The sequence below is a fragment of the Marmota marmota genome, unplaced genomic scaffold (assembly GCF_001458135.2).
Source record: "Marmota marmota marmota unplaced genomic scaffold, marMar, whole genome shotgun sequence".
Taxonomy (NCBI): domain Eukaryota; kingdom Metazoa; phylum Chordata; class Mammalia; order Rodentia; family Sciuridae; genus Marmota; species Marmota marmota.
The window spans coordinates 1,854,567-1,874,071 of NW_026000026.1; the positions used below are offsets into that span (position 1 = coordinate 1,854,567).

At 54.7% G+C, this 19,505-nt stretch overlaps 1 protein-coding gene across 1 annotated transcript in view; it reads left to right on the forward strand.

The window, feature by feature from the left end:
• The first annotated feature begins 1,654 nt into the window (after window positions 1-1,654).
• Taf4 (TATA-box binding protein associated factor 4) overlaps window positions 1,655-19,505 on the forward strand; it is a 26,573-nt gene continuing 8,722 nt past the window's right edge. Inside the window, exons 1-12 of the mRNA XM_048811925.1 lie at window positions 1,655-1,712; window positions 3,294-3,493; window positions 4,834-4,953; window positions 6,971-7,090; window positions 7,895-8,017; window positions 9,883-9,972; window positions 10,401-10,646; window positions 12,483-12,630; window positions 13,077-13,191; window positions 15,136-15,305; window positions 15,646-15,796; window positions 16,356-16,506. Coding sequence (XP_048667882.1) covers window positions 1,655-1,712; window positions 3,294-3,493; window positions 4,834-4,953; window positions 6,971-7,090; window positions 7,895-8,017; window positions 9,883-9,972; window positions 10,401-10,646; window positions 12,483-12,630; window positions 13,077-13,191; window positions 15,136-15,305; window positions 15,646-15,796; window positions 16,356-16,506 — 1,692 coding nt within the window. The remainder of the gene's footprint in view (window positions 1,713-3,293; window positions 3,494-4,833; window positions 4,954-6,970; window positions 7,091-7,894; window positions 8,018-9,882; window positions 9,973-10,400; window positions 10,647-12,482; window positions 12,631-13,076; window positions 13,192-15,135; window positions 15,306-15,645; window positions 15,797-16,355; window positions 16,507-19,505) is intronic.

A 19,505-nucleotide genomic window follows, 5' to 3' on the forward strand; every position in this document is an offset into this window, starting at 1 on the left:
ATTTTGGTTTAAAATGCGGTAAAGAGTGTGGTTGATCGAAGGGATCAGGAGCACGGTCAAGTCGGTAGAGCACTGGGCTTTTCTGATATCTAGTGCTTTAGGGAGGGCAGGATTCATTCCCTCTTCCTGGGACCTGTGATTGTGGGTAGGGGCATGGGCCTTGGAAGAGTTGGTAGGCCTGGGAAGGGACCAAGGGAGAAATGTGGAGGGCCATCCCGGAGAGGCCGCTGCCCGTTGCTGGCCTCCGCACAGGTGGCCTTGGAAACTGCTGGTGGAGGGCTTTGCTCTGAGTTTAAGATCTGCATGTTCAGGTGATGAAAAGTAGGGAATTAGCTTGCGTTTTCACCAAAAAGGAAGTTGTGGATAGTTGTGGATCTTGTATTGTGTCACGTTTTGTAGCCACGAGAGTCATGTTTCTGAAGAATGTTTAATTATGCGGAAATGCTCAAGAGCAGAGCAGAGAGAACACCAGACTGATACCCACAGTGCCTCAGTCCCCTCATGGTCACCCAGAGGGTGCTTGTGCTCACCCACATGCAGGGAGGGTCCTAGGGAGTATCCAGCTGTATTGACCAGGGGTGGGGGCCGTTCCAGGAGATGCCTGTTTTCCTTGTACTTTTTCTCATTTCTCAAAATTTCTACAAAGAACACTCCATTCTATACTGAGAGAGACTAAATTCATTAAAAAGGAAATCTCAAATTGTTCTTTTGGTACCATCTGGATGTGTGACATTTCTTGCTCTCCATGTTGGCTGAGTGTACATTAAGGTCAGGAGCCCGGAACCTTTGGGGGCCCTACCACACCCCTTCCCATGAGCCCTGAAGTGGCCTCTGAAGGTCTCTCAGGTGGACCTGGAGTGTATCGCTCCAGCCTCGACCTTCCCCTGGTTTGGGCTGAATGAGTGGAGCTGTGTGCTGTCTGCTAGAGCTGTCCTCCTTGCTGTTGGTCCCTTGCACAGGTGCAGGAAGGGCCTGCATTGGGGGTCTGACTGAAGAGCCAGGTGGCTGTCCTCTAGGAGCTCTGAGGGAGCCCCCTGCCTGCTGGCCTAGATACCCTGTTTGGAGTGAGGCGAGGACCACACCTGGCCAGTTGTGCATGGTGGCTGGTTCTTCCCAAACAGTATGCATGAGGTGCCCTGCAGGTACAGACGGCTGGCGAGTGGTGGGGAGGACTGACCAGTGCTTTGGTAGGTCAGACGTGGCGGCTACTGTTCCACGCTGCACTCTGAGACGAGGGTGTTTCTGTGGTCTTGAGTGTGTGCCAGGCATGTCTGTTGGAGAGCAGTGGTGGGAACCTGAGTCCACACACCCAGGCCACAGTGCTCCATGCAGCTGTTGGCCGCCCACTCCGCTTCACAGCTGTGTCTGCCTTCTTGTCATCCCACGGTTGTGGTTTTGATGTGCTGTAACTGGGGACACTTCAGATGGCCCTGGGAAGCAGCTGCACGTCTGCTCACGGGGCTTCCTCAGGGGTCAGCTGTGGTTGTTGGGCCTATGGCTTTAAAGTCTGCATGGCGCCTTCCAGACCCGTCCTTCCCTTTGCTTACACATTTGGACTCAGTTACAGATATTTTTAATGCCGGAGACAGGCACAGGTACTTGCTTTAAGTCACATGGCAGGACTTTGGATTCATCCTTCAACTTTGCCCTAACCATGGCCACACTGGTCCTGTCTGTAGGCACGCTGGCCGTGTCTGCAGTGTGCTGGCCGTGTCTGTAGGCCCATCTCATGGCTGACAGTTGGCGACATCCAAAATGCCACTTACTTTGTTGCTATTTCACCAATGTTTTAAAATATTTCTTTGAATTTCCATGGATATGATTTTTTAAGGAAAGGGGCTTCTGTTCATTCACTAACTGCTCAGTTAAGAATTCTAAGTTGGAGCTGAAGCCGAGGTTGTTGTGATGCCCTCTTTGGCTGCCTTGCCACGGTGCTTGGTGAGCTCCTAGCTGGACGGGAGGGGGGTCTGCAGTGGGTGGGTAGATGCAGCAAGTGGCTTTCACCAAGGCTCCTCTTGTTGTGTTGGACAGTTTTGTTCTCCCTTGTGACTCCTACCATCTCTTACCTTGCAGCTGGCTGGACACCTGGCCTTGGCGCCCTGCTCAGGTGCTGAGCAGGTGGAGAGACATGGTCTCCCTACCTGAGCTCCAGGCCTTTCCTCCAGAGCTCTGAGGTGGAGGCTGCACTAGAGTGGGTGTCTCGGCAGCTGGGTCCAGGCTTCTTTGTGTGATTTCAGCATGGTTTATTTCAAAGGGATGTTTGGAGGGACGCTCTCTTAATAGCATCAAGTGTGGCTTTTTGGGTCAGGACTCTAGAGGTGAGCCCAGGAGAGACCCCGCAGTGTCAAAGCTCTTCTAGCACCGAGGCGGCTGGGTTCTGGTTTCCCATGGGAGAGGCCTGGCCTGCGGGGGTTGCACCTCTGTCTTGGTCCATTGCCCTCACTTCCCTGTTTTCCAGCTGGGCCATGCAAGGATGCCAGTATTTTCCTGAAGCTCAGAGGCAACCTGTAGTAGGAGAGTAAATGTGAACACTGGTTGTGTTTCCGTTTCAGATGCACTTACGACATCACTGGTTGCTGCTTTGAGGCTATAATTACTGCCCAACCTGACTGGTGGGATTTGCTGCTTTCCTAAGATTTAGCTGAAGAACCTTGAAGGGCGAGGGGTTCTTCCTGTCCTGCCTGTGGCTTGTGGGTGTCCCAGGTCAACTGTGAAAGAACAGTACTGCCCACACCTCCCCAGAGCAGTGTGCCTACCCAGAGCAGTGGACCCTGCTCTCTCTCTTCTGCTTTGTTCGAATGTCCTAGGACACAGGTTGGGGAAACTTGGCAGGACTGCAGCAATAGTCGTGTCCTGTAGGTGCAGCCAGGCACCCACAGCTGGCAGGGGCAGGACCCCTGGCACAGCAGGCATACTTCAGTGCCTCAGACAGAGGTGGGTTGCGAGGTGGACGGAGCAGAGTGTCCCAAGGGTGTGGGCTTGAGGTACCAACAGAGCTGGCCCTTGCTTTGAGGCAGAAGCAGAGCTGTGACACTGGCTGGCTCAGGACAGTGGCAGAGGCGGGTGCACCCCGCACGGTGGAGGGTGCGTGCTTGTGCAGGCTTTGGCATCTACAGAGCAGGTGGCTGCTGGGGCGGACGGTGTGGCTGTGCCGCCTGGCTGCTGTGTTAAGGCAGGCTCTCAGGTTCTTCTAGCACCTCCGACAGTCTGTCCTGACTCCACCCTGCTGGAACCTGCATGTGTGTTCCTTTGCAGACCCTTGTGAGGGGTGTCCTTTGCACAGGGCTGAGGAGCGTTTCCTGATGCGCAGTCTCCTCTGTCCCCAGGAATGGTCCTTGTGCGGAGCGAGAATGGGCAGTTGTTAATGATTCCTCAGCAGGCCCTGGCCCAAATGCAGGCCCAGGCCCACGCCCAAGCCCAGCCTCAGAGCACCATGGCGCCCCGCCCTGCGGCCCCCACAAGTGCCCCTCCCGTCCAGATCTCCACCGTACAGGTGAGTACATGAGGCCTGCTGAGTGGCTGTCCCAGGCTCAGCCTGCCCCTGCCCCGCTCCATGCCACCATGCATGCTGAGGAGGCCGTGCCACAGGTCAGGTGTTCTGTGCCAGTGGGCACCAAAACGTGTGGATGCCTTCTGACCCACCATCAGGTGGGGCCTGGGTTGGCACCACCTTCTTCCTAGCCCAGGGCTGTGCTGGCTCAGAAAAACCCACTCCTGCAAACTGAGCTCAGCACAGCTGACTGAGTGGGGTTAGAGTGGGTTACTCAGGGTCATCTGCCGGACTGGTCCTTGGCCCTTATTCCTTGCCTCTTGCAGTTCACCTTTTGGTGCCTTGGTTTCCTCCTCCGCAGAGTGGAGATGGCATCAGCATGCACATAGCTCGAGGGACTGTTGAGGGCTGAGCCACAGTCAGCTACTGAGTCATGGAGCAGAGCAAGGGCCGAGCAAGTCCAGGCCCCTCTTGTGGGGCAGCATGTGGGCTTCACAGGGCTGCCCCCACATCTGCCCTCTGAGCTGTGGGCAGGATGGGCACTGATGCTGAAAGCCGAGTTCCCGGCTGTGTGCTTCCCAGTGCCTGATGTCCTGTCCATCCCCATAATGTCTGTGGGCACATGCCGTTTACTACCTGCTCCCACCTGGTGCAGTGGCCACATTCAGGCTAGTTGGCAGGCTGGCAGACGAAGTGAAGGAGGACGTTCCTGGCTCTTTCCTCTGTGACTCGGCCGTGCTCCTCTGGGGGGGGGGGTGCCCCTGTCCCCTAGACAGGGGTGTGTTCATGCTGCAGATGGATGTAGGCCCCCAGTATCTGAAATAGTGCAGGGTGGCACCTTCCAGGCCAGCGTGTCCTGTCTCTGAGCAAGAAGCTCTTGGACAGCATTTATGGCTTGGCTTTGCTGGTGGGCTCTGCTGCCACCGTCTGACTGTCCTACTGCAGCTGTCAGCTCTTCTCCAACCTCACTGCAGCCGGGAGGTATCTCTGCCCTGGCCCTCCCCTCCACGCTGCCACAAGGACCCCCTGTGGTGGGGATCAGCAGCAACCCGAGACAGCAGTGCACAGCTGGCTTCCCTACGGTTGCTTTTGTGCAGAGGTCCCGTTATGTAGGGTTGTCAGAGTCTCCTGGTGTCTCAGGAGAATCTAAGAAGAGCTGTTGACCATAGGCTTTTGCCTTGGTGAGAAAGCTGTAGACAGGAGCTTTTTACACTGCTCATTGTGACTCCACTGTGGACCCACCTGAGTGCATCAGTTAGCGTCAAGGATTGTTTTTTGTGTGCATTGGGTGGCTGTGGAATCACTTTCACATTAGCTTGTTTTACACGACAACTTATTTTCAGGCTCCTGGCACACCTATCATTGCACGGCAGGTGACCCCCACTACAATAATTAAGCAAGTGTCTCAGGCCCAGACGACGGTACAGCCCACTGCAACCCTGCAGCGCTCCCCTGGGGTGCAGGTAAGAGACAGCAGCCCGGCACATCTGTGGGGCTCTTGGACACAGTGTGGGTTTTCTTTGCAATGACCAGGCCTTGTGAGTTTTCATTTTGGATACCAAGCTGAATTTAAACAGGAAGGCTCTCTGGGAGGAAAGGGACTGTTCTTTACCTACTGACTCAGAATAGATCAGGGTTCATTTTTCTTTAAAGCTGCATGGAATGTAACACCAACAGCACTTGAGAAGCTTCCCACAAGGCCGAAGCTAAGATCCATGGCCTTAGTAAGTTGCCTGAGACCCAGCCAGGTGTACTTGCAGAGAGCGTGTCCGCTGCGCGGCTCCTCTGTGCAGCACCTTGGTGCTCACGGTGCCCTCGTGCTGGGGACATGGGCACTCTTCTCATCCTGCTGCTGTTCTCCTGGCCAGGGTCTGCTCCAGCTGTGCGCCAGCTACCAGGCTGCACTGCCTCCATGTGCGTGAGCTCTGGCCTTTGCCAGGATGACAGCACAGTTCTGGAAATGTTCATCAACCCTAGTGGGTTGTTTTTAAAATAGTGTTTAGGCTGTGGGAGAGGAGAGTGCTCTGCTGCTGCTGGTCCAGTGGTGTGTGCTGATGCTTCTGACAGACTGGCCTCTGGCCCCACCTGTAGAGAGGCTCTGTGTGGCAGCCTAGCTGGCTCCTGTTACAGAGGCAGGGAAAAGTCTGGCCAGGGAGGCCCACCTGGCCAGGGAGCCACCTGAGTAGGGAGGCAGTACTCTCTGGGACTCAGGTGGGAGCAGCTGGAGCATGTGGCTCAGAATCTTTCCTGGTCTGGTGTTTGTGGGTGTCCATAGGCATAGGGCCCTGCAGCGTTGATGCTGGGTGCAGCTCCTGCCCGCTGACCTGTGGTCTGCCCCGTCTGGGGGGATGGGGCAGGGGTCCCAGTGCAGCCTGGCCCCGGGCCCCCTTTGTCTCTCCTGAGCCCGTCCCTCGTTCCCACTGGTGGCTGTGGGAGTGCAGGCTGAAGAGCAGCTGAGCGGAACAGAGTAGGACAGGGGGCTTCCCAGGAGGAGTTTCCGCCCTGTCCTTGTCACTGCCTTTCCCTGGTGGGTTTCTGAGACGGAGTGAAGTTCCTGGTTGAGATCTCAACTTGGGTTTGGTGAAGACAAGATCATTGAAGGAGGGAGGCTGTCCGGGCACCAGCTGGGGGGATGGGTCACTTGTCCCAACAGGCATCTGCCCTCTCCCGCTGGCTGCCTGGTCTGCCCTTGCACGTTTTCTTTGTGAAGTGTGCCGTTTGGTGGATTCTGTGAGTGAAGGCAGTCCACCCTTGCTGCTGTGGAGGAAGCCTGCACAGAGGCCTCGCCTGCCCTCCAGCGCTGGACACTCAGCCTTGCACTGCCCTCTGTCTTCAGAAAAGAGCAGTGTTTTAAAAATTGGAGGAATGAGATGGTGACAGTTAGTTTTATAAATTGGAAAAGCACTGATTTAAAAAAAAAAAAGCAGTCAATATTTGTATCACAATTTTTCATGTAAACTAGAAATTTTGGGAGTTTAGAGATCTGAGGCCCAAGGTGGGAGCTGTCATGCCATGTGAAGTCTGGCTTCCCCTTTGCTTGGTGTGTGTCCCTTTGTCTGGCAGAGGTGCCCTTGCCCACCAGCAGTGTGCTGGCACTGACCACCAGTGTCAGATTCCTGTGGCCCCTTGTGGGGAGCGGGGGAGATGGGCTTGGTGTCGAGGGGAGCCGGGACTGTGCCTGCCATGGTGGCTGGCCGCTGTGTGAGGTTGCAGTTGAGGAGTGCTCCCCTTTCTTGCCCACTCTGAGGAGGGCATGGTGGTCACCGAGATCATTCATACTGCCACCATGTGCCTTGTACTGGTGCGTCGTCCTGACCAGTTCTAGACACCGGAGGGCAGCGCGCTCCCGTGGCGGGTCTCCAGGCGTGCGTCCTGTGGCATGGCCCTCAGCTGTCCGGGTCCCCCCTCTGCAGGAAGCCTTATCTTTCACCGGCTTTGGCGGCATGGGAGGCACTCACCTCGTGCTTTGGACTCTTGCAGCCTCAGCTGGTCCTGGGCGGCTCTGCCCAGGCAGCTTCACTCGGGACGGCCACAGCTGTGCAGGCAGGGGCACCTCAGCGCACGGTCCCAGGGGCAGCCAGCGCCTCCACAGCTGCCACGGTAAGACCGCTTCTCCTCAGTTCTCCCAGAGCCACCTGCTGCTCACCAGCCAGAGCAGGGCTTTGAGCCGCCCTGGGTTTCTGTCCCAGACTGCCGGCTGGGACGCAGAGGGCCCCAGTCCCATTCCTGCCAGCTCGCAGCACTGGCACACGGAGGCCTGCAGCTGTAGGAGCGTGAGGCAGGCTCTGCTGTCTGTCCTCTCTGCCTCCATGAGGGGCACTTGAGGGCAGGGGCCACTGAGGGGTGGCAGGAAAGGGCCCCAGTCTTTCCACTCGAGGTTTCAGACAGTACAGACCTGGGAATGGCAAAAGCCTCTGCAGTCACGTTTGACAAAATGACATGTGGCCACAGGGCACTGCAGGCTGTAGAAGAGCCCTGCTGTCTGTGTCCTCTGGACCTGGACCTTTGGCAGCTGGCATGGTGACTTAGACCTTGCTTCCTCGTGCTGCTTTGCCGAGTACTTTCCATGGATCTTAGTGGCTGCCTTGGAGTTGGGACCTGTGTAGGGATGGGATCGGTCCCTCTCGGTGGTCAGCAGCACCAAGGTGAACGTCCTGCAGCTTCCTCTTGTCGCACTCTGGTCATCTCAGTTGCCTTCCTAGAGGGAGTTCCTGGGCCAGTGCGAGGCAGGCGTGTGCCTGTGGGGGCTGTGCCCAGCAGCAGCTCCGAGGGGCAGCTCACCTCCCTGAAAGCAGCTTAGAGGCAGCGTTTACCTCTCTTTTCCAGGTGTGCACGTTTTGGCTTAACAGAGGTCACGGTGAAAACCTTTGAGTTTTTACCTTATTTCTTTTTTTTTGAATCCAGGAAACCATGGAAAACGTGAAGAAATGTAAAAATTTTCTGTCTACGTTAATAAAACTGGCTTCATCTGGTAAACAGTCCACAGAGACAGCAGCTAACGTGAAAGAACTGGTGCAGAACTTACTGGTAAGGAGTGCGGGGAGTGCCCTTGCCTCACGTTGGTGTGACGAGCACAGAGCAGCTGTGCCCCTGTCAGATGTGCCCGGGTGCTGCCCAGCCTGCCATGCGCAAGCCAGTGCTCTGACATCTCCTGCTTGAGGACAATGGGCCAGCGTTGGAGAGGGTGTGATGGACCCTTCTCAGAGGCAGGTGGCTGTCACTTGAGTGTGTGACGTCTCGGGAGGAGGAACGAGACTGAAGATGCACCTCTCGGGCATGTCTTTAGGGGTCTGCCTTCGTTCTCTTCCCTCCCCCACTTGTTCTGCTTTTAAATGGAGAGTTTCAAGCACTTCGTGAAGTAGGAGCGGCATCTTCTCCAGCCGTCTTTCCCAGGTCATGTGCAGGGGGTTGCATCTGCGCCCACCCTGGCCACCTCCTGCACTCCCATGCCTTGACTGACCCAGGGCAGTCTCTGATGGGTGTGGGCACACTGACACAGGCGGAGTCCTCCGCTGCTGCGCACCTGGTCTGTATCCCTTCCCAGTTTCTGTGAAGTCAGGATGCACACTAGGTCCAGGTGTGCGGGCGGTGCTCTCTGAACCTGAGCACCTCCGTCCTCTGGCTCTTGTTTCTTTCCTGGGTTTATTTTTTGAGGAAACTGGTTGTTGAACATCTCCTGGACTTTCAGAGTCCTGCATTTTCTTTCTGCTGGTGCAGTTTGCTGGCCTAGACTGGAACGCACAGCTGGACTGCCGGCCGTCTCTCCCAGAGGGGGCTGCAGGGGAGGCCGCCCCGCCAGCCCAGCACTGCAGCCTTGTTGGGCTGAGTCCTTCTCCACCTGCTGCTGCTCTTCACTCCTCAGGTGTCTCTAGCAGTTGCCCCCAAAGCACTGCATCCCTCCCAGGGCCCCAGTGGCCCCGTCCACCCTTTCTAACATGACGTCTTTGTAGCCCAGGACGCTACTGGCCACCACCTCTGACCTGTCACTTAGGGCTGGGTTTGGCTATCAGCAGTGAGTAGCCTAGAGTACAAGTGGCTCTTGACAGGAGAGGCTCGTCCTCCTGTGACACTCCCAGTGCTCCCTGCCGGGTAGTCCCTTGTCTGGCTGCTGGTGCTTTGGCAAGAGAGCTGGTGTCCTCCAGAAACCTGCCCTAGTCATGGCGTCTGTCCCCAGACTCTGTGTCGGGAGGACCCTGGTGGCTGTCTCTTCTCCTTGACCCACGAGCGCCAGGTCCCAGATTTTCACGGACACAGGTGCTCTCGACAGCCCACCTTTGCTCTGCCCACTGACACCTTCAGTCCAGGCTCTCCAGTCCCGGGAAGATGCAGCAGTGCTCCCAGGCCTTCTCCTGCCCCTCTGCCCACTTGCCCACACTGCAGCACAGCAGAGAGGGGCATGAGGTCTAGTTCCTGCCTGTCTGGTTGGATTTCCTGGCCTTTACATAAAACTCTCTTGAAAATTTCTGGAACAGAATTGTCCCTGTCTCTCTTGTGGGCCCTCATGCCCCTCCTCTGATGCCATGCAGGAGTAGGCACGTAGCCAGTCCCTCCTGCCAGGTGTCCTGACGCTACCTGGGCTGATGCTGTCTGCATGGCCTGTGCTCCCTGTGCTCACAGCCGTGGCTGTGATAATGAAGTTGTCTCAGGCCCATCTGTCTCCCAGCCAATGCCTGGCGTCCACGGGTTGGGGTGTAAGCACTGAGGGAAAACAGTGGTTGAGTAAGAAAGTTGTGGACCCGAACCTGGCCAGCCAGGGATGTGGCTGAGTCCTGGGTGAACACCTGCCCTGTGCGTGGGGGGCCCAAGTTTGCTGCGTGTGTGGAGTGATGTGGAGTAGGAGCGGGTGCGTGCAGCTGCCTCACTGCAGGGGCCATGTGGGTCTTATTTTTAAGGATGGGAAGATCGAAGCCGAAGATTTCACTAGCAGGTTATACCGAGAACTCAATTCTTCACCTCAACCTTACCTCGTGCCTTTCCTGAAGGTGAGTTAAAGCCGAGCACCTGCAGTAAGGGCAGAAAGTCAGTTCTGGTCCAAAGGAGCTTTTCCATAACCCTGAGCCCTGACACTGGTCGGGCCATTCTGCTGCACCTGGGTGGAGAGAAGCGCCCCTGCTTCCTGGGAAGTGGGGATGCTTCACCAAGTAGGGGCTACTCTGGGTGTGAGATGGTCTTAGGTGACCATTGCTGGCATTACATTTAAGGCTTTTAAAAAACACTGGGGATTTTGTTGTTTGTTTTGTTTTAAAAGTAAATTTTAGTCAGTTCTTCACAAGAACAGCCCTGCTTGGGGGGAGGCAGGGTTAGTGAGGGGTTCTGCCGCAGGCTCTGTTGAGCTGGAGGAGGGTTCTGAAGTTAAGGATTGAACCTTGCGCTTGAGCTGCCCCTGACCTCTGTCATCTGTCTCCTCCAGAGGAGTTTACCCGCCTTGAGACAGCTGACCCCCGACTCCGCGGCCTTCATCCAGCAGAGCCAGCAGCAGCAGCCACCCGCCTCACAGGCCACCACCGCGCTAACGGCCGTGGTGCTGAGCGGCTCCGTGCAGCGCACGGCCGGCAAGACGGCCGCCTCCGTGAGCAGCGCCCTGCAGCCCCCTGTCATCAGCCTCACGCAGCCCACACAGGTGGGCCCTGGCAAGCAGGCACAGTCTGCACCGCTGGTATGAAGGCGCCAGCCTTGCTGGTCCTCCGCAGTGCCTACCCACGCTCCTGCTGGCCTCTTAAATACCGCCACGGCTCAGAGAGCCCTTTCCTTGGGCAGGTGGGGAAGCTTGCGCGGGGAAGCAGCTTGGGTGCTATCTCCAGCGTAGAGCATAGCCGGCAGCAGAGGCCCCGCAGTCGGGTGAACCATGCTCCCTGGCACTGGCAGGCCTGCCACCTCCCGACACGGGGCATAGTGTGTCTCTTAGGTGGGCGCCCTCTTTGGTTAGGGAAGCCTTGGCGTTGGGCGTGGGGCCAGAGGTGGGGTGAGCTCTCGTCTGGACGGGGTGTCCGGCTGGTGATGCTGGTGTGCTCTGGGGGTGTGCAGGTAGACCTGGGCTGCTGACGGACAGCTCCTCTCTTCCAGTGTGGAGCTGGCCCAGCTTCCGTCTTGAGGCTGCGTTCTCCACTGCAGCAGGGTGGTGTGTGCTTCCCCTGTAGGCAGGTGACTCCTCAGAGTAGAAAGGCAGTTTTTACACAATTCGAGAGGCTCTGTCCCTCTAGGAGCGGCTGGACAGTGACTCCCCAAGCTCCTGGGCCTCGTAGCAGGCTGTGTGCTGCCAAGCAGGCCAGGCTCTGCGGTGCCCACTCAGTGCTTGGCCTTTGCATTTGGTGGGCCTTCCTGCAGTGAGAGCAGGGTGAGGTGTGGAGGAAGGGAAGTGGGCATGGTAGGGCTGTTCTCCGCCCCTGGGGTCCCTGTTGGGGATCGTGTGCCCTTTGCTTTAGCATCGTGTAAGGATGGAACCGTCCTATTCAGTCACTGCAGCTGACTGGCCCACAAGGTGAACTCTGTTGAAGGAAGACTTTGTGGGCTGTCTCTTTATTGGGAAGTTTTGGCCTCTGGCCCTCGATTATTCCAGTAGCATCATAAACTTTCCTCTTGGAAGTGTGCTGCGCTCAGCAGTAGGGCTGCAGTCTACGTGTGCAGCTGACTGGCCGGGGGATTTGATTTGTCTGTTTCACACCAAGGCCTGAGGTGGTGGCGGGGGCTTTTTCTGGTGCTCTGCAGGCTCCTTAGTGGAGCTGCTTGGGACTCAGCCTGTCTGGTGTGAACCTGTATGTTTCCTTGCAGAAATGGCTCCTATGCAAAACGCTCCTTTAACCCAGCCCGCCCCCTCGTCCCCTGCGACTACTTCATGTCATAGTGTGCACATACTAGGGCACCTTTTTCAAAGTCAGAAACACCTAGCCAAACACCTAGCCCCCAAAGGTTTGCAGCAAGGCCATGTAGATCTGAGCCGTGTGTCCCTGCACCCCTGCTTTCTGGGGTAGGGTACAGTACAGGAAGTGGTCAGTACCACCAGCTCTGGAGCCTGCTGTGTTGACAGGGTCTGGACAGTGGAGTTGGCAGGGCCTGCAGTAGGGGAGCTTGCCCCAGCACAGCCTGTGGGGTAGTAACAGGGAGCAGGCTGTGCCTGGAGCACAGGGCCCTGCAGAGCCAAGTTCAGGGGGAGCTCAGCCCCAGACCAACACAGAGGCCACCCATCTCAGGAAACTTAGCTAAGGAAAAACCATTCGCCTGTGGCCACCAGGCGGCAGTGTCACTTTGACAAGTGAGAGAGAGGTCTGATACTGCTGCCCTCCGGGATTGGTCTTGCCCTGTACAACCCGGGAGCAGCAGCCCTGGGCTTCCTCTCCCCTGGCCTGGGTTCTGGGGCCAGGCTTCTTCTGCACCCTGGGGCTGAGGAGCACAGGTGTCTTCCTAGAGCTTCTCCATGGGTGGGACGGGACAGGTGAAGGGACTCGGTACCCTTGGGAGTGTGCTCACATGCTGTGCTCTGCTGGCTCTGCCCCAGGTGATCCAGCAGCCCCCGAAGCCAGGAGCCCTGATCCGGCCTCCGCAGGTGACCTTGACCCAGACGCCCATGGTCGCCCTGCGGCAGCCTCACAACCGGATCATGCTCACCACTCCCCAGCAGATCCAGCTGAACCAGCTGCAGCCAGGTGAGGGCAGGGCCAGCCTCAGTGGGGCCAGCCTCAGCGTGCTGCTGTCGAGGGGAGAGCGCGGCCTCAGGCCCACCATTGAAGATGGACTTCAGTGGTGGCATTTGTGATGTGTAGCCAGCACCATCACCAGTGTGGTTTGGAAAGTGACCTGTGTCAGTCTCTTTTCTGAGACTGGATCCCACTGTGTTGCCCGACTCATCCTGGCATGGGCAGTCCTGGGCCTCAGCCTTCCGAGCCCCGAGCCTCCAGGGCATTCGCACACGCTGCCTTGTTGTCACTGCTTGTCAGCTGGCACTCCTGTGCTCCAGGAGGCTGGGGAAGGGAAATGCTCGGGATGGGCTTGGACTTTGGCTGCAGCCTGGCTCTCGAGCACGTCCCTTCCCTGGAGACTGAGGCGGGCTGTGCCTCTGCTACAGCCCCGCACTCCTGTCCTTGCTTTGCAGTCCCGGTGGTGAAGCCCACCGTGTTACCTGGAACCAAAGCCCTTCCTGCCGTCGCCGCGCAGGCAGCAGCCGCACAGAAAAACAAGCTCAAGGAGCCTGGGGGAGGTTCGTTTCGGTAAGGATGAGCCTGAGCGCCCCAGGAGACCACAGAGGAGAGCCCCGTGCCCTTCACCACGCCCTCGGGGCTCCCGTGGGCACCTGGCAGACACATCCTCAAGGAGTCTTTCCCTGATCCTGACCTCACATCGGTCGGAGCTGCAGCTGGGAGGCTTGCTTCCTCCCCCAGCAGGAGGGGAAGGTGCTGGCTGGCTGGCGCTGGTGGACATGCACTTTCATCCTGCCACAGCCAACACTCAAGGTTCCCACCTCAGAGCCAGCACCTCATAGGCCAAGTGCTCACGGTGCCTCAAGGGGCTGCACTGCCTTGGTCTCTGCTAAGGGCCAGTCTGAGCATCCCCTAGAGGCACAGAGGCTCTTACAGGGACGTGTCCTAGAGCTATAAGCTAGCCTTCACTGTGACCAAGCAGAATGGCACTTCCCTTTCTCAGGTGCCCCAACCCTCAAGCCATCAGGCATGTAGGGCTGGGCAGCCCCAGTGGTCCAGCAGGGGTGCTTGTCACCTGGTGGGAAAGGGAGGATGACCAGCTACTAAAAGGATCAGAAAAGTCAGTGAGCCACTTTCCTGGGTGCCTTGTCGTCTTGCTGTCCAGAAAGAGAGCTGGAAGTAGAGCAGAGGGGACGAGCTACAGACGGCTGATGGCTTTGATGCAGGATTGACATGTGGCAGCTCATACCTTAGGTCTGGTGAATGTCTGGTGCTCGACCTTGTCCTCTGAGAGCTGTTTTCTGTTGAAGGAGAGAGGGATGCGTAGCAAAGAAGCTGGTTGGGACTGGGCAAGGAAGGGTGTTGAGTAGAGGCCACCTGCCCGTCAGAGCAAGGCTCAGGCAGGAGCATGAGCTACCCAGGTGCCTCTCTCAGTGGCCACGGCCGGGGCTGTGAAATAGCAGAGGGCTGCCCTGGGGCAAGACGGAACCGAGCCCCTGTGAGGAAGCCAGACACTGGGTGGAGTGTGGCTGGGTGAGGGTTAGGGCCAGTACTCAGCCTCATAGTGGCTCCCTGTCAGATGCCCATCACCTGGGGAGGCACCACCCCACCCCGTAGCACCGGATAGGTATCAAGCTGAATGCTCCTGGGGTGGTGGTCGTGTGGGGGGGCTCTGAGAGGGCTGGGGCTGCAGGTGGCTGGGAGCAGGTGTCCACATGGTGGGTGTCAGGTGGGCATCTTTCCTAAGTGGGAGAGTTGTTGGTGCTCTTCTTCGGAGAACCTGTGATTATTTTAAAAATAAATTAATGTTAGTGGTAAATGTTGTTTTGGTACCGGGGATTGAACTCAGGGACAGTCAACTGCTGAGCTACATCCCCAGTCCTATTTGTATTTCATTTAGAGACAGGGTCATACTGAGTTGTTTAGTGCCTGGTTTTTGTTGAGGCTGGCTTTGAACTCACAATCCTCTTGCCTCAGCCTCCCAAACTGCTGGGATTACAAGCATGTGCCAACCTTTTTTTTTTTTTTTTTGTACTAGGAATTGAACCCAGCATTGTTTAACCACTTAGCTGCATCCCCAGCCCTTTTTATGTTTTATTTAGAGACAGGACTTGCTGAGTTGTTGAGGCTGGCCTCAAACTTGTGATCCTTCTACCTCAGACTCCCGAGCTGCTGGGATTACAGGTGTGAGCCACTGTGCCTGGCTGGTGGTAAATTTTTTAAAAAGAAGGTTTCCCATGGTGCAAAACCCTCAAAGCAGTTGGGTTTTGCTGTCCTGGAGGTGGCGTGGACTCTGGTTGAGTCTCCTTCACAGCCACGTGCAAACTCAAGTTCAGCTCTAGGCCTGCACTGTGCTGAGTAAGGCAGAGAGGCTCCTCTGGAGAAGACAGGACCCAGCCAGCAGCTTCTTGTCCCCATGCCTGCTGTCACCAAGTCAGAGCCACCTCAGCCACCTCAGCGCTGCTCCTGATGACTTTCTGTGCAGCGTGAGTTATCTTTCCCTCTTTTTTCCAGGGACGACGATGACATTAATGATGTTGCGTCAATGGCTGGAGTAAACCTGTCGGAAGAAAGTGCAAGGATACTGGCCACAAACTCTGAGTTGGTGGGCACGCTGACGCGGTCCTGTAAGGACGACACCTTCCTCCTCCCCGCGCCGTTGCAGAGAAGGATATTGGAAATAGGTGAGTCTGCACTGCGGGCGCCACCAGGATCCCTGGAGTCCACCTGTGGGCTTGGTGCTCTGTGACTTTGATAGAGACTCAGCGCGCTCCCCCGCGCAGCTCTGTGGCAGGTGTGTGGGCTACTGGTGAGCATGCCTCTGTCTTGGCGTGGGGTTCGCCTGAGTTGTGACTTTCGTGTGATTGATGGCGACGGTTCTCAGGTAGTTGACTGTCCTCCACACGCTTCCTGCCTGGGCGGTCCCTTGAGTGCACAGAGCAGTGTCGGGAGAGACGGTGAGGTAGCAGCCCCAGGAGGACGTGCAAATGATCTTAAAATACTTTTTTTTTGCCTGCTCTGTAGGTAAAAAGCACGGCATAACGGAATTACATCCAGATGTAGTAAGTTATGTATCCCATGCCACACAGCAAAGGCTACAGAATCTTGTAGAAAAAATATCTGAAACGGCTCAGCAAAAAAACTTCTCCTATAAGGTAATGGGGCCGTTTTCCTGAGGAGAATGTCTTTCTATTGTCGACCCCTGACCATCCAGGCTGTCTGGAAGCCTGTCCACGCTGGGCAGAGGGTGGCGGTGTCCCCAGTGCCCTGTATACCTTGCACTTACTTTCTTAGCCACTTGGGGCTTTCAGCTGCTCTGTAGGCCTGGGCTAGGGAGGAAGGCCAGGAACTTGGGGGAGGGTGCTCTGATGGGAGGGCACCTTGGAAGGTGGACCCACAGCTTCAGAAATCACGGAGTCTTTGCCCTTCCTCAGTCCCAGGGCTCCCAGAACCTGCAGGTGTCAGGCCCTTCCCCGGCCTTGATCGGAACCTGCAGGCTTCAGATCTGCAAGGCAGAATGTGCCTTCCTCTTTAGCAGTCACACCAGTGGCTGGGAGCTGGGAGAGGCAGATGCTGCACACTCCCTGGGCCAGGGTCAGCACCTCAGAGCAGTGTCTAGAACACACTCAGCCACTATGTCTTTAAATGTTTCTGTGTTACTGTGGGAAATTTAAAATGAAGTCAGATGATGTCAAAGTATATAAAACAGAAANTAAGTAAAAACATGCATGAAGCGATGGTCCTTGTTTCCTTTCCAACATAAAGATGCAGCAGCAGGAGCTGGCACAGATGCGACAGCGGGATGCCAACCTCACAGCCCTGGCAGCGATCGGGCCCAGGAAAAAGAGGAAAGTGGACTGTGCAGGGCCGGGATCCGGAGCAGAGGTATGGCAGCACTGAGGGGGCGGTCTGGAAGGGAGCGTCTTAGAGACCCTTCCTCAGCAGGCAGACTCGCACCTGAGTCCATGCTTAAGTTCACATGTCCTCCCACCGCTTTGGAGTCTGTTTTGCATTTGAAACTGACATTCAGTTCCACTTTCTTGTGGGTATTGATAGTTTGCACAAAGGGAGGTCACTATGGTTGGCTGGTGAGACTTGGGAGGGACTCCAGGGCAACTCGCACTCTAAGCAGCGAGCCTGAGGCTGGCCGCGTGCCGGAAGGGCAGGGGCCGGAGAAGACCTGCAGGAGGGTGAGCTGCACAGGCTTGGGGAAGAGCCCTCACGGATGTCCCTGGATGTCCCTATGCATCCCCGTGCCTGAGTTTTGTTAGTTTCTTGTTTGTTACAAACCTAGTTTTAATACATTGTTATTTTTGCCGTAATTTGTTAATTTTTTTTAAAGTAAATTTCATGGAAAAAAACACATCATCTCTTATTTACCTGTTCACTTGCCTTCTCTGGTGCACTTGCTTCCTTGCTACTGTTAGAGATACCGAGGTGCTGCAAGGAATCAAATGGTGCTGGGAGGTGGGCAAGGCAGGCCTTCCTCCTGCCCCAGGAGTGCACTTCAGAGCCTGGCTGGCAAGCACACCTGGGCGGGCCGTCCACCCAGTGCTGCCCTTTTCTCTAATAGGAGGAGCTGAGGGTTACAGTCCATGCTATTGGCTAATTTTAAAATTGGGTGGGCAAAGGGAAGGGCTATAGTTACAATGTCGACAATTCAATCTTATGTCCCAGTTAAGGTGCAATGCTATATTCTGTAAATGGACCGTCTAACTTTCTGTTTCCCACAGGTTCCCTTTTCCTTTGTTACACCTCTTGGTTTCGTTTTCATTGTACCCTTTGGCATTACCGTCCACCTAGTCATGCTACTTCCTGAGGTGGAAAGGCCCATGGTAATGACTTCTGCCCTTTCAGCAGAGGGCCATCCCGGTGAGGAGGAGCATTTGGGAAGGTCCTTTCCAGCTCTGTTGAAGTTGTCTTCTTTCCAGGTCTTGATTAGAATCAAGTCTCCAGGCTGGAAGTGATGAATTGCCAACTCTAGAGGAGGGGTCTGAGCAGCAGCTCATAATTTCTTTACCCCCCACCCAAACCAAACACAACAGAACAAAACAGAAAACCCAGAAGGTCTCAGATTGACTCAGAACAAACGTGTGATTCTGACAGAGTTTTTTCTGATATTTACCAGTAAGTCCTGTATAAAAACCCTAACCCTTTATAACCTCCCAGTTTTACTGACTTTCAGCAGAACTGACACATATATCTCAAGCAAAAGAACCATTGTCTTATCTTTTAAATGTCCGTGTGTGGCTGTGTTTTCATCATACTGTCCTGCCAAGTGTCTAAGACCAAGGTGGTGGAAATTGACCTCTTTGGTACACACTGTTAGAGTCCGCGGAGATTTGTCAGGGATCCCTCTGGGAACTTGTGAGAAGCCTCTTGGCTCCTTTAGCTTTTCCTTTACTAGTTGTGCCATCTGCTGGGATTGTTAGGGTCTTGCTGACCACATGTGGATTCCCTTGGAAGCATCAGGGACATTTCCTGTCCAGTAACCCTCCTTTTTTTTTCAGAATGTGCACTGGTTGGCTTCCTGCTCTCTAGGATCCTCTTGATCCCCCTGATCAAGGTCAGGTGACTCACTGGATTTGTAGAGCCCTTACAGAAGTCCTGTTGTTCCCTGAATTTTGGCTGACCTAAGAGGACGAGGGCCAAAATATTGGCTGTTTTTACCTTAGCCCTTTTACTTCTTTAACTTTGGTCTTCAAGTTGTTTTGAACATCCAGCAGGCCAGTTTCACAGTCTTAACGTGGGAGTCAATATCAGTACTGGAGGCCAGCTTTATATCCTGTCTGTCCTGTAGGTGAGGCTTATTGTCTCAAATCAGTGGCTCTGCAAAACATTAACAAAGTTATACATTTTTACAAGAAAAAATACAAAATGAAATCAGCAGTAGCAAAGAACATTCAGTTTGTGTTATAGCTATGAACCAAGAAACATGATTTTTATAATCCTAAACCTTTATTTTATTTGGTTTTTTATTATGTCCTCTGTTTATTTTGAGATGACAGTAATCTTTACAATAAAAATCTCTCCTTTGAACACAACTTTAAATGAGCTAAGTAGGTCTAGTCTACTTTGGAGCCATGCTAGTAGGGTGAGAGACAGAGCCTTATCTCAGGTAAGGAGGGGCTCTGGACAAGTAATACAGTACAGCATTACATCTGAAACATGAATCAAACAAAAACTAAGAGAACTCCTTCCTAACTTTTTTTTTTTGATAGAAAAAGTGGCAAAGTGCTTTCGTGTTTTGCAGTGTAAGCCTTTGAACAAATCAGACTCTCCTTATTACCTCACAAAAATACATTTAAATTCCTATTCCAGTGTAAAAAGTAGCACAAAATTTTATATATCTTACTGATAACAGGTTACCTTTATCCAGTTACAGAACATTAAATGACATAAATAAATGCTCAGTAGCTGGGCACGGTGGAGCACGCCTGTAATCCCTGTGATTTGGGAGGCTGAGGCAGGAGGATTGCGAGTTCAAAGGCAGCTTCAGCAAAAGTGAGGCACTAAGCAACTTAGTGAGACCCTGTCTCTAAATAAAATACAAAATAGGGCTGGGGATGTGGCTCAGTGGTTGAGTGCCCTTGAGTTCAATCCCCAGTATCCCTCCCCCCAGATATAAATAAATACCTGATTAAATTTGCTATTTCTATGTAAATCTGAAGGAGATTACCATTACAGATCACTTTGGTTTGGAGAACACCAGCATGGTAAAGTATTCCTTTAAGCTTTTTGGTACATACGTTATCTCTAGTCACATATATTTAGGGTGTCTGGCAAAGCTGACTCAGTTCATGTTTTAAAAATTTGTTCAGAAGAGAATGGATCCCCATTAATGTCTCTCTCATGGTTGGCTTTTTTTTTTTTTTTTTTTTTTT